This window comes from Theropithecus gelada, chromosome 8, assembly GCF_003255815.1.
Source record: "Theropithecus gelada isolate Dixy chromosome 8, Tgel_1.0, whole genome shotgun sequence".
Lineage (NCBI taxonomy): Eukaryota > Metazoa > Chordata > Mammalia > Primates > Cercopithecidae > Theropithecus > Theropithecus gelada.
In genome coordinates, this window is record NC_037676.1 from 22,040,065 (window position 1) to 22,056,484 (window position 16,420).

The 16,420-nt window shown below is 47.7% G+C and overlaps 1 protein-coding gene across 1 annotated transcript in view; it reads right to left on the reverse strand.

Moving 5' to 3' along the window:
* The window catches only part of LOXL2 (lysyl oxidase like 2), a 104,598-nt gene that overhangs the window by 56,614 nt on the left and 31,564 nt on the right, over positions 1 to 16,420 (reverse strand). The window contains exon 3 of the mRNA XM_025393264.1: positions 8,388 to 8,563. Within this exon, the coding sequence (XP_025249049.1) occupies positions 8,388 to 8,563 (176 nt within the window). The remainder of the gene's footprint in view (positions 1 to 8,387; positions 8,564 to 16,420) is intronic.

The window sequence follows — 16,420 nt, forward strand, 5'->3', positions numbered from 1 at the left end:
TTTTTCAGGTCTCAGTGTCCTTCCAGACGAACACGAGACAGCAGAGAATAGGGGGACCGGGTTCTCCCCTTGGGTGGAAAGAAATGGCTTTCTCCTCGTTCTGTCCTCATCGTCCCTCTGTTGGCCCCTCCAGACCTCCTGCGCTGCCCACTTTCACAAATGGGAAACTGAGGCTTGGAGGTCACTCAGGGGATAGGCAACACCTAAATCTCACAGCCTGGGGATTTTCCAATCAGTTCCGGCAATGGAATTGCTTTTTGCAAAAGAGCCTTTAAAGGATGGGTAAAGAAGAAGGTGGGGTGGAGTCGGGTGGGGTGGGGAGGGGTGGGGTGAAGAAAAAAGACTAAAACGTTTCCTGATCTAGCGACACACAGCCCAGCCACGAGGCTTCCTGTGAAAGCACATGACGGGGCAACGTGCAGAGCAGCCGGGGAGCAGAGGTTTACTCAGCAGGGCATCTGGATTTGTCATCTTTCCTTATCTAATGCTTTTTCCAACCGGTCTACCCGCCACAGGCAGGAAACAAAGCCTCTCCATTTAAGAGGCTCTGAAATCCTGGGAGGTTTGGTTTGGGCTCTGTTTTCCAGGTTTAAAAGAGATCTGTTCATTTGGAGCCAAGAGTATTTCACATTTGCTTATTTGCTCCTACTTACCTCCTTTTAAGAAAGTTTTGAGGATTGACCTAAAACTGATTTTCTTTATATCCAGACAAACTTCTGTTTTGTAGGACAGTATCCAGAGGCCCAAGAAGGGTCAGTCACTGGATATATAGCTGTGAGTTCCAGTCTCCACTGGGACTGGAACCCAGGGGTTCTGCCTTCAATTCTGGAGTCCAAAACTGAGAATATACAATAAGATATGACGGCACAGCCTGTGTCAGAAAAGGGGAAAACTGAGAACCTGCCTGGTTAATTTCCTGGATGAAATGAACCAAGGCTGGGGATTCAGTGGTAGGACTAACCCACGGCAGCACTTTTAGAGTCTGCAAAGCACTTTTACAGAAATCATCTGATTTTTTTTCCCCTACAGAATATTTAAAACTACCTTGTAAATGATGAATGCACACTACGTCATTCTGATGGAGAAACCATTGCCACTGAACTACAGACCGTCACAGCTGGAAGGGATTGAATTCAACTCGCTCGACACTTGCCCTGTTGTTCTGGATGCTGGTCAAAAGGCAGGTTAGGGTACAAACCTGTGAACTTTCCCTTGGTGGGGTCACTTATGTGAAGAAGGTGTGATTTTTTTTTCCTCCTCTAGAGGGGAATTTACAATCAGGAGCTCCCAAGGATGCTGCAAGCAGCTGTAGGAGTCCAGGGAAGCACAGTTCGCTCATTAAGTGAAATTCCATCAGCCAGCCTCCAGGGCTCAGTGACTCATGCCTCTGGCATTCCAGAGTAGGATGAACTTGGTCTAGACTGATGCAGTTTTCTTCCATTCTCTGCTTTGGGAATTCCAGCGCACTCTGGAGGAAGCATGGGTTGTGAGGGTCATCTGTAATGATCTGTGACCTGTCCCCAATCTCCAGGGGTTAATGAGGGTGAATGTTACAGAGTGCAGCCCACGCCCCTGCAGAGTAGGCATGGGAAGGGACTCGGAGGCCCTCATCACATTCTCTAGCCCAGTGGTCTACGACTGGGGTCCCAAAACACAGAGAAATCATTCACTGACATTTCGTTCCTGGCCACTTTTCAATTTGCCCCTTCCAAACTGGGGGAATTCGAAGGAGGGCTTTAACTCTCACACTTTGATATGAAGAGTGAAAAGTCTGTACCTGGTTTCACGGTCAAGGCCATTAGGGGCTGCAGAAAAGGCAAACAGAGAACCCAAGCACACAATACACATGCTGGTTGGCATCCCTTCTCTCTCTATGTTCTCACACACACATGATGCCAATTTACACATGGTACGCAGTGTCAATATCCAGTTAGGCACACACTATGTGGGATGAGTGCATTTTCCCAGACACTGAGTAACAGGGTCTTGAAACTTGGCAATCACTTAATCCCACTTCCCTCCCCATGTAGGCAATCTGACCACAATATTCCTGGCAGGTGTTGTCCAGTTCATGCTTGAATTCCTCCACCGACAAGGAGCTCACTGTCAGGCCTCCGAGCCCAAGCCAAGCCATTGCATCCCCTGTGACTTGCACGTATAAGCTCAGATGGCCTGAAGTAACTGAAGAATCACGAAAGAAGTACAAACGCCCTGCCCCGCCTTAACTGATGACATTCTACCACAAAAGAAGTGAAAATGACCGGTCCCTGCCTTAAGCGATGACATTACCTTGTGAAAGTCCTTTTCCTGGCTCATCCTGGCTCAAAAAGCTCCCCCATTGAGCACCTTGTAACCCCCACTCCTGCCTGCCAGAGAACCCCCCTTTGGCTGTAATTTTCCTTTACCTTCCCAAATCCTATAAAACGGCCCCACCCTTATCTCCCTTCGCTGACTCTTTTCGGACTCAGCCCGCCTGCACCCAGGTGAAATAAACAGCCATGTTGCTCACACAAAGCCTGTTTGGTGGTCTCTTCACACGGACGCGCGTCATACTCACCACTAACTTTGGGTAGAGCTACCTACTGCGGGGCTTCCAGTGAGCCTAAGATCTATCTCCCATCACGCTCCCCTCTGCCTTGGCTCTGGGAGTTGGAATATATTCTTTTTTTTTTTTGAGACAGAGTTTTGCTCTTGTTGCCCAGGCTGGAGTGCAATGGCACCATGTCGGCTCACTGCAACCTCCCCCTCCCCGGGTTCAACCTCAGCCTCCCAAGTAGCTGGGATTACAGGCGCCCGCCACCACGCCCAGCTAATTTTGTATTTTCAGTAGAGATGGGGTTTCACCATGTTGGCCAGGCTGGTCTTGAACTCCTGACCTCACATGATTTGTCTGCCTCGGCCTCCCAAAGTGCTGGGATTACAAGCATGAGCCACTGCATCCGGCCGGGAGTTGGAATACATTCTAAACATTCTTCTGCATGGTAGTAGTTCAAGTATTTGAAAAGAACCATCTCCCCCCATATCTCTTTTCTTGACAAAAAACTTCAGTTCCTCGTGATATAGTTTCCAGATTTGTCTCCATCCTGCTGGCCTTTCCCCTGGTGACCTGGTTAATATCTGGATCAAGAACTGAACCCTGCAGTTAGCGACTGGTGCAAAAGGCAAAGAGCTTAGGGAAACAATTCTTCTATCTGTAAAGCAGTTGACATTAACTTTTTTTTTTTTTTTCCAGCAGCCCTACCACACTCTTGGCTGATACCGAGCTTTTTGTCAACCACTGCTGCTTCAGAGATTTGTTCTTTTTTTTTTTTTTTTTGAGATAGGGTCTCGCTTTGTCACCCAGGCTGGAATGCAGTGGCACCATCATGGCTCACTGCAGCCTCCACCTCCTAGGGTTAATCAATCCTTCCACCTCAGCCTCCCAGGTAGCTGGGACCACAGGTGCATGCCACCATGTCAGGTTAATTTTTTTAATTTGGTAGAGACGCAGTCTCGCCATATTGCCCAGGCTGGTCTCAAACTCCTGGGCTCAAGCAATCTGACCACCTCTGCCACCCAAAGTGCTGGGATTACAAGTGTGAGCCACCAAAACACGCCTTTTTTTTTTTTTTTTTTTTTTTTTTTGAGATGGAGTCTCACTCTGTCGCCCAGGCTGGAGTGCAGTGGCCGGATCTCAGCTCACTGCAAGCTCCACCTCCCGGGTTTATGCCATTCTCCTGCCTCAGCCTCCCAAGTAGCTGGGACTACAGGCACCCGCCACCTCGCCCGGCTAGTTTTTTGTATTTTTTTAGTAGAGACGGGGTTTCACCGTGTTAGCCAGGATGGTCTTGATCTCCTGACCTCGTGATCTGCCTGTCTCGGCCTCCCAAAGTGCTGGGATTACAGGCTTGAGCCACCGCGCCCGGCCCAAAACACGCCTTTTTTTAAAAAAAAAAGATCAATGATTTTTTAGTTACTCTCCCTAAAGTCTGCACTCCTGGGACTTTTTTTCCCCCATGGACTTTGATATAGACCCTTCTATTCATCCCTAGTATGTTACAGCTTGGGCCCATTATTTCAATCTACAACAGTTTTTCTGAAAGTTCATTCCATAATTTTATACTCCAGCAATCTCTCCTAGTTTTGTATCTCCCATAGATTTTATCAGTATTCCTTTTAATTTCCATGAACATTCCTGATACATGATGGGGAGGCCAGAGCAGAGCCCTAGCGCTCGCCATCAGAGACCATCCACTCTGTTTACACAAATTAGTCAGCAGTTTACCCTGGGTATCATTAGTCAGTGTGTTCATGACCTCACCCAACTGCATGTCCACCAAAGCTATGTCTCTTCTTCTTATCCACAAAAATTTAATAGCAGGCATTTCTTTAGCTGAGAGGAATGATCCTATGACTTCAGCTACCGACACAGGCCATTCCAGAAGGTATTTTGGAGAAATGTCTCAGCATCCCATAAATACCCCACGTAGGTGGTCCAGGCAGTTCTCCACCCATCAGGCCAGCACTGCCAGTAAACATGAGCCTTAGCCACAAAGCCCTGGATGCAAGAACCTTCTGGCAACTCACGGAGGTTCTCCCCAGACATCCTGAGGTCTAGACCCTTTCATGACCTACTTTCAGTGACTACCAAAGGGAAGAAGTTGCAGGGGACTGGTCATCAATGAAAGTTCCCTCAGTCTCTGTGGTTGGGCCAGAAAGCTTCCCCCTGGCTTGTGGGCACCAGCCTGATCTATCTGACAGCAAAAGGGAGGCCTTCTAGGAAAATGCAGAGCGCGTAAGGCTATGGATGTCACCTGGCTCTTTAAGCCAGATGTCTCCATAGGTTGCCTCTGTGGGTTTCCGGAGATTCGTTAGGGTCCATGCTCCTTGCCTTGGAAGGATCCCCAGCTTTCTCCAAGGTGTACATCTTGTCTTGCAGGTTCCAAGGACTGGAGGACAAGGGCCATGTTTTCTTTCTCTACTGGTATCCCAAACCAGCAGGTACCCAACAAATGCCCTGAATAAAGGTAGGGGCTAAGCTTTCCCATCATGGAATCTCAGCCCTTCCAGAATAAGAAAGTTGTCTCCGACATATTTTTTTTTCAGTCTTTTTTTTTTTTTTTTTTTTGAGATGGAGTCTTGCTGTTGTCGGCTCAGGCTGGAGTGCAATGGTGCGATCTCGGCTCACTGCAACCTCCGCCTCCCAGGTTCCAGCAATTCTCCTGCCTCAGCCTCCTGAGTAGCTGAGATTATAGGCACCTGCCACCATGCCTGGCTAATTTTTGTATTTTTAGTAGAGATGGGATTTTACCATGTTAGCCAGGCTGGTCTCGAACTCCTGACCTCAGGTGATCCACCCGCCTTGGCCTCCCAAAATGCTGGGATTACAGGCATGAGCCACCACACCCGGCCATTTTCAGTCTTTTCTATGTTTATTCCACCCCATGAAAGTTCTTCTTTTGATATGACCCATCTTATTTCGCCCTGGAATTGCTAAGCATTGGAACTGGCACTTAGTAGGTATTCAACAAACATTTATCTAATGAAGTGCCACTCAGAGTCCTTTTTCCAAAATCTTTTTTTTTCTAATGCCAGATGAACCTTCTCATTTTCTCGACACAAAGCTCACTGATGTTTTGGCCTGTCCTTTTTTTTTTTTTTTTTAATTCAAGTCATCAATGACTTTCTTATGCCAAGAAGCCTGGGTCTTCACTGGACACTCCAGGTAGATTAACCTGAGGTTCTAGGTTGAACAGAGGTCCATCCAAGATGTTACAAATCAGCTCATGGTCTGATTAGGCAGCACAAGCTGTGAAGAAATTATTTGCTTCCATGTGCTTCTCATTGCTGTTTAGCTTATATTTTATCCTGGGAGATTCTCCACCTAAGGGGATAACAATTTCTGGCTTGCATTTCTGGGGAGAAGAAAATTTGGAAGTTGGAGACATTGTTCCCATTAGGTACCTAGAATTTATCTGTTGGATACAATGATGCATAAGATATAGCCCCTGCCCTCTGGGAGCTTCCAATCTCATGGGAGAGATAAGATACACATAAGTGGGGGCCAATTATTGCTCATGAGGTTATAAGGAATGGAGATGGAAAATTTTGTGAAACTGGGTTAGACGAGCCCAACTGTCAGATCATAAACTTCATGGTAAAGAAAGCAAAGCTGTCATTAGTGACTGGAAGACTGAAGAAAGTACATCAACTCCATCACAATCTCTCCAGTTATCTTCAATAAAATAGCAGCATTTGACAGGTGTCGACCAGAAGCAGCCTCCTCCACAGCTGAGAGAAGCCTGGAAATCCTTTTCCATGCTATACTACAGGGCTGGACAAATTCCCAGCACACTTGGGAACATATATGGAGAGAGAAGGACTGTGTGAGCCGTGACAGTAAAGGCCACAGTCTTGGGAGAACTTCCTCTGGAGCCCAAGTAGGGCAATTTCAAGTCACCTTTCTTCTGCATTAGTGCTGGGGTCAGTTGGAGGCTGAAGCACAGCGAAGGTTCCTTGACCTGGATTTGGGGCAGATCCCACAATTCCTTGGAGGTGGCATCCGACATGTTCCTTGAGGACAGGCGTGTTAGCTGCCAACTCCTCCTGCCCTAATTCCCACATATGTTGCAAATAAGAGTCATGTAATAAATGTTTGTTAATTTAATTGTTTCGGTAAAGAATTTGCTGGAAAGCTAACCCTGAAATTTAGCCATAAATGTAGATTTTCAAATGCTGAAATGATCAGTCTGGCAACATCAGAATCATCTGGGGCTGCTTAAAGAAAAATAAACTGGTCCCATAGCAGGAGATTTTGAGCCAGCAGGTCAGTGGGAGGCCGCAGTACCTCCATTTTTTTGTTTGTTTGTTTGTTTGAGACAGAGTCTCACTCTGTCGCCCAGGCCAGAGTGCAGTGGCGTGATCTCGGCTCACTGCAAGCTCCGCCTCCCGGGTTCATGCCATTCTCCTGCTTCAGCCTCCTGAGTAGCTGGGACTAAAGGCGCCCGCCACCACGCCCGGCTAATTTGTGTGTGTGTGTGTGTGCACGTTTAGTAGAGACGGAGTTTCACCGTGTTAGCCAGGATGGTCTTAATGTCCTGACCTCGTGATCCACCCGCCTCAGCCTCCCAAAGTGCTGGGATTACAGGCGTAAGCCACTGTGCCCAGCCCAGTACCTGCATTTTTAAAGTGATTCCAGGCCGGGAGTGGTGGCTCACACCTGTAATCCCAGCACTTTGGGAGGCCGAGGTGGGTGGATCACGAGGTCAAGAGATTGAGACCATCCTGGCCAACACGGTGAAACCCTATCTCTACTAAAAATACAAAAAAATAGCCCGGTGTGGTGGCGGGCGCCTGTAGTCCTAGCTACTTGGGAGGCTGAGGCAGGAGAATAGCGTGAATCCAGGAGGCAGAGCTTGCAGTGAGCCGAGATCACCCCACTGCACTCCTGCCTGGGCGACAGAGCAAGACTACATGTCAAAAAAAAAAAAGATTAATTAATTAAAAAAAGTGATTTCAATCCTCAGCTACATTGGCCAGTGGTAGCCAGCTTTCAAGATGGCCCTAGCAACCCTACCTGGTGTCTCACGTTTGTGTAATCTCCTCCCACTCTCTACCAGGGTTAGTCTGTGTGATCCATAGAATACAGTGAAATGATGGCCTATCACTTTCCAAGATTAAGTTATGAAACATGACTTCCATCCTGTGCTCTTTCTCTCGCTCTCCTTTGCCTCACTCACTGTGAGGGAAGATGACCACCATGTCCTGAGGCCGCTCAGGCAGCCTACCAAGAGGCCACATAGAGAGGAACAGAGGGCTACAGTCTACAGCTAGCAAGGAACCACAGCCTGCCAACAACCATACCAGCCTGTGTGGGAGGGGACCTTCCAGCCCCCACTGATAGCCTGCGTGCAATTCCATGACAGACCCTGAGCAGAATCAAGAAGCTAAGCCGCTCCTCAATTCCTGACTCTCAGAAACCGTGTGAGATAATAAAGATTCATTGTTTTCAGCTGCAAAATCTGGGGGCAATTTGTTATGCAGCAATTGATAACTAATACATTTTCCTACCCAAAGGGCAAGCTCCTAAACATGGCACAGGAGGTGTTTCATGCCCGTCTTTCCAGCTTCAGTTAACTCTACTCCCAGATGCACTCTCCCTGAGATCAACCTTCCCACCTCTGTGCCTCTGTCCATGCTGTTCCTTGTGCCTGGAAATGCCCTTTCCCCATGGATGGGATTCCCTTCTCCACAAATCCTTCCCTAAACTGCCCTTGCATCTAATCCCATTGGGTTAGGTACCCTCCTTCCTGCTCACACACACTTCCTGAAATCAATACACAAAAAGCGAGTCGCATGGAAGAAGAAAAATGTTTGCATGACGGAGACATCAAAAGCACATGACTTGCCTCTATCTGGTTGATCAACGAATTGTCAAATTTGAACCCAGGAATCCTTTTGTCGCTGCACACCACACCAACGTCCTCCGTGTGCTTGCAGTCGGTGACGCCCCAGCCATTGGAGGTGCATGCTGCAAGGGTCGCCTCATTGCCAGTACAGTGGAGATTGTCCAACCAGATGGGCCCTGAAGGAGGCAGAGAGGAAAGAAACCAAGAGATGCGTCAATGCAGGTCTGAGTCTTTGAGGGACACCAGTGTCTTACATGGAAAGAGAATTTTTCTCTAATTTTGGCAGCTGTGTGTGGCCATCAATTTTTATTATATTAAGATACTGCACATAGCTCAAGACCACCTGGATTCCCACACCACAGTAAGCAGCTGATGTGATCTGGGGATGTGGTAGGTTGAACATGATTAGGATAGAAATTAGATGTAAGCCCAGAAGTCACATGAGATAGTGGAAAGAGCGGAGCTTTGGGTACCAAGCCGGGTTTGAGCTCTCGTTCAGCCAGGGTCAAGGGCCCTTTTTCTTATCAGTAAAGTGGGACTAACAATGACACTTCAGCTGCACAGCTGTGTGCAGATCAGAGATACTACGAAGCATGTGCCTAGTCCATTGCTGGCCATAGTTACTAAAAAATAGCGATGATGATGATGTTTTAGTGGCACTGATTATGGCACAAGCCAGTCTCACCTTCTATCTGTAGCAGAGGCTGAACTCTGACCCTTCAGGGAGGAACTAAACTCTCCTGCCACTGAAGGTTTGGGTTTTTTGTTGTGGTGGTGGTTGTTGTTTGACACAGAGTCTGGCTCTCTCCAGGCTGGAGTGCAGTGGGGTGATCTCGGTTCACTGCAACCTCTGCCTCCTGGGTTCTAGTGATTCTGCCTCAGCCTCCGAAGCAGCTGGGACTACAGGTGTGCGCCACCATGTCCAGCTTATTTTTTGTATTTTAGTGGAGACGGGGTTTCACCATGTTGGGCCGGATGGTCTCGATCTCCTGATCTCGTGATCTGCCTGCCTTGGCCTCCCAAAGTGCTGGGACTATAGGCATGAGCCACTGTGCCCGGCCTGGTTTGAGGTTTTTAAGGCATTTTCACATGTAGTATCTCCTTGGTCTTCCAATACCTAGAGGATGAGGTGGCATGATTATCCCATCACCCCTTGAGCCCAGAAGCCTGGGCCTTGACTTCCTATTCAGCTCCTCTTATTTCTCAATGTTTCCCATCACTGGCTCAGAGACAGCCCAGCCAGACTGGCCCATGGAACCACCTCATCATGTTCCAGAAGGCCACCATGGGACTCCGCTTACCTCCTGTTTTTTTTCTCACTTGCACTAAGTAGAGAATTCAGCATGCAAAGTCCTAGAGGGTGAACCACAGTGAAGCACTACTTCACACCCCTAGGATGGCTACTATCAAAACAACAGAAAATGGGCCGGGCGCAGTGGCTCACACCTGTAATCCCAGCACTTTGGGAGGCCGAGGCGGGTGGATCACGAGGTCAGGAGATTGAGACCATCCTGGCCAACATGGTGAAACCCTGTCTCTACTAAAATACAAAAAATTAGCCGGGCGTGGTGGCACACGCCTATAATCCCAGCTACTCAGAAGGCTGAGGCAGGGGAATGGCTTGAGCCTGGGAGACAGAGGTTGCAGTGAGCTGAGATCACAACACTGCACTCCAGTCTGGCAACAGACCAAGACTCTGTCTCAAAAAACAAAAAAACAAAAAGAAATAACAACAACAAAAAAACCAAAAACACAAAACAAAACAAAAAAAACAGAAAATGACAGTGCTGGCAAGGGTGTGGAAACTGGAACCCTTGTGCACTGTCAATGGGAACGCAAAATGGTACAGGTGCTATAGAAAACAGTATGGTTGGCCGGGCGCGGTGGCTCAAGCCTGTAATCCCAGCACTTTGGGAGGCCGAGACGGGTGGATCACGAGGTCAGGAGATCGAGACCATCCTGGCTAACACGGTGAAACCCCGTCTCTACTAAAAAATACAAAAAACTAGCCGGGCGAGGTGGCGGGCGCCTGTAGTCCCAGCTACTCGGGAGGCTGAGGCAGGAGAATGGCGGGAACCCGGGAGGCGGAGCTTGCAGTGAGCTGAGATCCGGCCACAGCACTCCAGCCTGGGCGACGGAGCGAGACTCCGTCTCAAAAAAAAAAAAAAAGAAAGAAAACAGTATGGTGTTTCCTTAAAAAATTAAAAGTAAAATTACCACATGATCCAGCAAAAGAATTGAAAACAGGGTCTCTAAGAGGTATCTGCACACCTGTGTTCATAACAGCATTATTCACAATAGCCAAGAGGTGGGAGCAACCCAGGTATCCATCAACAAAATGTGGTCTATCCATACAATGGAATATTAGTCAGCCTTCAAAAGGGAGGAAACTCTGAAACCTGCTGCAATATGGATGATTCATAAAGACATGATGCTAAGTGAAACAAGCCAGTCCCAAAAGACAAATATCATATGGAGTATCTAGAAGAGTCAAATTCATTGAAACAGAAAGTAGAGTGGTGGCTGCCAGGGCCCGGGATGAGAAAGAAATGAGTGTGGTTGTTTAATCGGTACAGAGTTTCAGTTTTGCAAGATGGAAAAGTCTGGAGATGGACGGTGATGATGGCTGCACAACAATGTGAATATACTTAACACTACTGAACTATACACTTAAAAATGTTTAAGGCTGGGCTGGACACAGTTCACGCCTGTAATCTCAACACTTCGGGAGGCCAAGGCGGGAGGATCCTTCAAGCTCAGGAGTCCGAGACCAGCCTGGGCAACATAGCGAGACCTCGTCTCTACTAAAAATCAAAACATTTAGCTGGGCATGGTGGCACGTGCCTGTAGTCCTAGCTATTCAGGAGGCCGAGGTGGGAGAACTGCTTGAGCCCAGAAGGTTGAGGCCGCAGTGAGCTGTGATTGTGCCATTGCACTCCAGCCTGGGTGACAGTGAGACCCTGTCTCCAAAAAAAAACCCCAAAAAGTTAAGGTGGTAAATTTTATGTGATGCGCATCTTGCCATAATTTTTTTAAAAATCATAAAGTACTAGAGGGTTTTCAAATAATGATTTTTATAAGTGCCGCTGAAAAAATGAAAGAAAACAAAACTAAACCTCTCATTTTTCTCACAGCTCCTTTCAGGAGTCTGGAGCAGCAGACATAGTCAAACAAACCTGGGTTCAAGTTCTATCTGCCACACACTGGGGCACTGTGTGATGCGGGCAACTGCCTCACCACACCTGCTTCTCATTTCTAAAGCCAAACTAATGATGCCGAGCAAAGAGGTTGCCATGGAGACTCAATGAGGTAATGTATGTGCCTGGTACGCTTTCAACCTCCCTTTCCCCTTCCTTCTTCCAGTCCGTCAGAAAAACAATACATTCTACTGCTTCTATGATGTAAGAGAAAAGCAAATAAAAACATTCCCATTGGAGAGATTAGGAAACCAAGGAGAGAAACAGAGGGTCTTCAAGGTCAAGAAGGACCCCGGGGCCAGTCTTCTGATGTCCAGGCCCTGCTGAAACGTGTCTGTTCTCACGGTTGCTGGTCAGGGCCCAAATGACAGCACCTTGGATCCATTGTGGAGAACAAAGAGCTAATTGAAAACATCTGGGCTGAGGTTTTCCAACTGGCTTCTCAATTTGGCCTGGTTTCCAAGCAGTCAAGCTCCACTGAAACATACACTCCCTAATCGATTGCTGTCTCAACAACAAACCAAATGTTTGTCTTGCTAAGTACTAGCAACGGAAAAGACCCTCCACATTCTAAGCGGAACGTTCTGTCGCAAAGCTGCTGAAGTGACAGAGATGGTGAAAAGCAGTGTTACCCTATTCCATCTGCAGTGAGAGAAACCCCCCTCGCTAAGGACCTGGAAGTCCACCAGTGCATCATCAAAGGAACTGAGAACAGCTGCAAACCAGGGACCCTACGGAGCCTGCCCCAAAGAGCTGCTCTCTTATGAATCTTCCATGGACCCCCAATAATTTTCCATGGACCCCTTCCACATATACTTGGTCAATTTCTACTTAGATGGTAAAAATGTGAATTTGTACTTAGTGCAAGACAGCATCACCATGCATGGTATACGCGTTTGGCCTGATTTCATAACAAAAATTTTTTCTTTTTTGAGACAGTGTCTCACTCTGTCGCTCAGGCTGGAGTGCAGTGGTGCAATCATAGCTCACTGCAACCTCCGCCTCCCAGGTTTAAGTAGTTCTCCCACCTCAGCCTCCCAAGTAGCTGGGACCAAAGGTACATGCCACCATGCCCAGCTAATTTTTGTATTTTTTTGGTAGAGACGGGATTTCACCATGTTGGCCAGGCTGGTCTCGAAATCCTGACCTCAAGTGATCCACCTGCCCCAGCCTCCCAAAGTGCTGGGATTACAGGCATGAGCCACTGCAAAGGGCCCTTTTTTTTTTCTTCTATAGGTTTTGTGCTTATTAACTACTCTGATTCCAATGCAACCAGCTTCTGGGTCTGCCTACTGGAAAGCAGGGTGGTTCTAGGTACAATCCAGTAGATGCCTCCTCAGAACTGCCAGGAAAGCCGTGTCCTTGGGACACAAGATGAGAGTCAAACTTTGGACACAAGAAAGCCATTCAATAGAAGCCAAATTTTATCTTACTCTTTCCTTCCAATGCCGGATGAAAGAAGAGATAAATATATATATATAAATATATACACACACACACATATATATACAAGTTAACAGATCATTAGGAAAGTAAAAATCATAAATGAAATTCAGCTGGAATGCCAGAGCCCAGGACAATGGAAACTATTCAAGTTAGACTCTGTGGGGTTGCAAATGGGTGCAGTGGGTCACGCCTGTAATCCTAGCACTTTGGGAGGCCAAAGTGGGAAGATCGCTTGAGGCCAGGAGTTTGAGATCAGCCCGGCCAACATGGCAAAACCCTGTCTCTACTAAAAATACAATTTAAAAAATCAGCTGGGCCTAGTGGTGCACACCTGTAATCCCAGCTACTCGGGGGGCTGAGATGGGGGGAATCACTTGAACTCGGGAGGCGAAGGTTACACTGAGACTAGATCCCACCACTGCACTCCAGCCGGGGTGATAAAGCAGGACGCTGTCTCAAAGAAAAGGAAAGAAAAAAGTCTGTGAGGTCACAATGTGGTTATTGCTGGCTTCGTTGCTCGGGTCTAAAGAACGAGGGATGTGACTGGGAATAGGCTTAGCCTCCTGATTCTGAAGACAGGTGAAGGAGAGCAACCACCTTAGCTTCAGCTGCTATAACCTCGACCAGGGATTGAGAAACAGGACAGCTGCTCCCTCCAGAACTCCCTAGAAAGGCCTGCGGTTTACCTGAGCTCAGAGATGCTTTGGGAGAACAATCTGTGGACAGGCCAGGCTAGAAAACCCAGAACGTCCCTGGTGCCCTCCCTGGTTTCATTACGCCAGCCTGAACTTCCGAGGAGCTTAAGGGGTCCTGGAGGGGCAGCCTTATCCACAGTGTGACCAGCACACGAAGCCCCTAACCCCCACTGGAGCAAGCCCTGGGTGCTGGCCACATTCTGTACTCACTATATCAAGAACTGTTTCGCCAACTCTTTTTCCTATTCTGCCAAATCAAAATGAATCAATTAGCTAATATTTACTAAGTGCCCACCATGTACCCAGTGATAAAGATCTGGACTGATGCTGGTGAAATTCAAATACATTTAAATGTAAAAGGTCTCTCCTGTCATAAACCAAGCACCACTTCACATAAGCAGCTTAACCCATAAAGCCTTGAACACAAGACAGGGTTTGCTTGTTTTTTTTTGTTTTTTTTTTTCCAGGCACCTGTTTCTTCCTGTCCTCTCTTTGACATTATTCCTTTTAAAACCCTTGATGGATGCCATGTCCACAAAGATGGCCTTTCCAGTACTCCTGGTCTCTTTGTTGATATACCTCCTCTCTCAGGGACTGTCCTCCATCCTGCTCCAGCCGCTGTCCCATGGTCTCTCATTACCAGAGATTGCACCCTTCAATATCCATTTCACCCTTCCTGCTCTGTACCCACACACAGCTCCCTTCATCTTTTAGTAAACTTCTTGCGTCCATCTGAACAGAGACCCGCAATCCAGTGATCACAGCAGCTATGCACAATCCTACAACTTCTCCATGTATTACCACCCTCCTTACCCAGCACAGTCTTCACGGACCATGAGTTTAATCCTTCCCTTTCATACTCCCGCCACTCCTTGAACTTTTCACTCTTCACCATGCTTGGATGGCAAAGTCCCACCTGGGTAAAAACCTGTCTCCTACTACCCCATGCCTGCTCCTAATAGGGAAAAACCACAACCCCCTTGTCTGACAACAGGTAAGTTTTAAATTGAGGTTGAAATAAAATTGTCACTGGAAAAATACCCAGTCACTGGAAAGCATTTGTTATAAAATAATGAGCGTTGGAAAGCCTGGAATGGAAAACATGAATCTGAGGTTACCCCTGGATCGCTCAGCCAGTCAGATAAACAGAGATGTGGAAGTATCAGACATTTGTTTAAAGAAGACAGGAAGTGGGTTCTAAAGCCCAGCATTTGCTAACTTCACTTCCATGGCTCTCATCGCTGCCAGGGAGCCCAGAGCGAGCTGCAGAGAACATGTGACTCTATGCTGTCTCCTGATCCAGTTACGCCAACAGGAAATTTTCAATTGCATGGAGGTGAGATGTGTGAGATGGGACTTCCTTTCTCCTATAATTTCTAGAATAACAGAAAGTTGGAAGGGAGGATAACAGTTATCAATTTCAATGACTCCCAAACCTGTCACTTTACAGGTTTCCAAAAGAGACAAGAGTCCTGGGCTCTAGCCCAGACCTTTTAAGCCAGATTTATGGTGGGTTGAGGTCTGTGCTATTTTGTACTTTTAAGCTCCCTTGGGCTATTCTTATGCAGTCAGCATGGCATTAGCCCTTTAGTCCAGGAGAGGAGTGTGGGCAGCCCTGTTTTAGTCCAGCAGCCAGACTTGTGCTGAGGTCTGGGCTGCAGCTCAGCCGGGGGGCGGGTGTGGGAGCTTCCTTTGCCTGGCTGACCCACAGATGGGAAACTCTTAGCTCCTGGAAAAATGTTTAAAAAGAAACAATGCCCTCCACCCTCATCTCTTTCCTATTTGGGAACATGCACCGTCAGGGTTTCAGGAGTTCTTACAGAGCCCAACTTCCAGATGGGGAAAATGAGGCTGGAGAGGACAAGTGTCTTCCTACAAAGTGTGGTGTGAGGTCAGTACAGACTGAGCTCTAGGTTCAGGGCTTCAAACCTGTCCTGCCTCAAAGCTCTTAAAGCAAAGTTTTTGGGGATTTTTTGTTTGTTTGTTTTGAGACGGAGTTTCACTCTGTCACCCAGGCCAGAGTGCAGTGGTGCGGCCTCAGCTTACTGCAGCCTCCGCCTCCCTGGTTCTAGCGATTTTTGTGCCTCAGCCTCCCGAGTGGCTGGGACTACAGACACGCGCCACAATGCCCAGCTAATTTTTGTATTTTCAGTAGAGACAAAGTTTCCCCATGTTGACCAGGCTGGTCTCGAACTCCTGACTTCAAGTGATCAGCCTGCCTCGGCCTCCCAAAGTGCTGGGATTACAGGCATGAGTCACCGCGCCTGGCCAGCTCTTAAAACAATTTTTAAAAATAAATTAATAGCCGGGAGCGGTGGTTCACACCTGTAATCCCAGCACTTTGGGAGGCCGAGGCGGGCGGATCACAAGGTCAGGAGATCGAGACCACGTGAAACCCTGTCTCTACTAAAAATACAAAAAAATTAGCCGGGCGCGGTGGCAGGCGCCTGTAGTCCCAGCTACTCAGGAGGCTGAGGCAGGAGAATGGCGTGAACCTGGGAGGCGGAGCTTGCAGTGAGCCAAGATCGTGCCACTGCACTCCAGCCTGGGGGACAGAGCGAGACTCCGTCTCAAAAAAAAAAAAAAAAATTAATAAATTTGAACCTCACAGGGAGGAAAGAATAGGCTAACCAACAGTGAAAAAACCCAAAGCATCTCTGTGCCTATCGTGAGCAAGCCTGCAATAGCAGGTTAG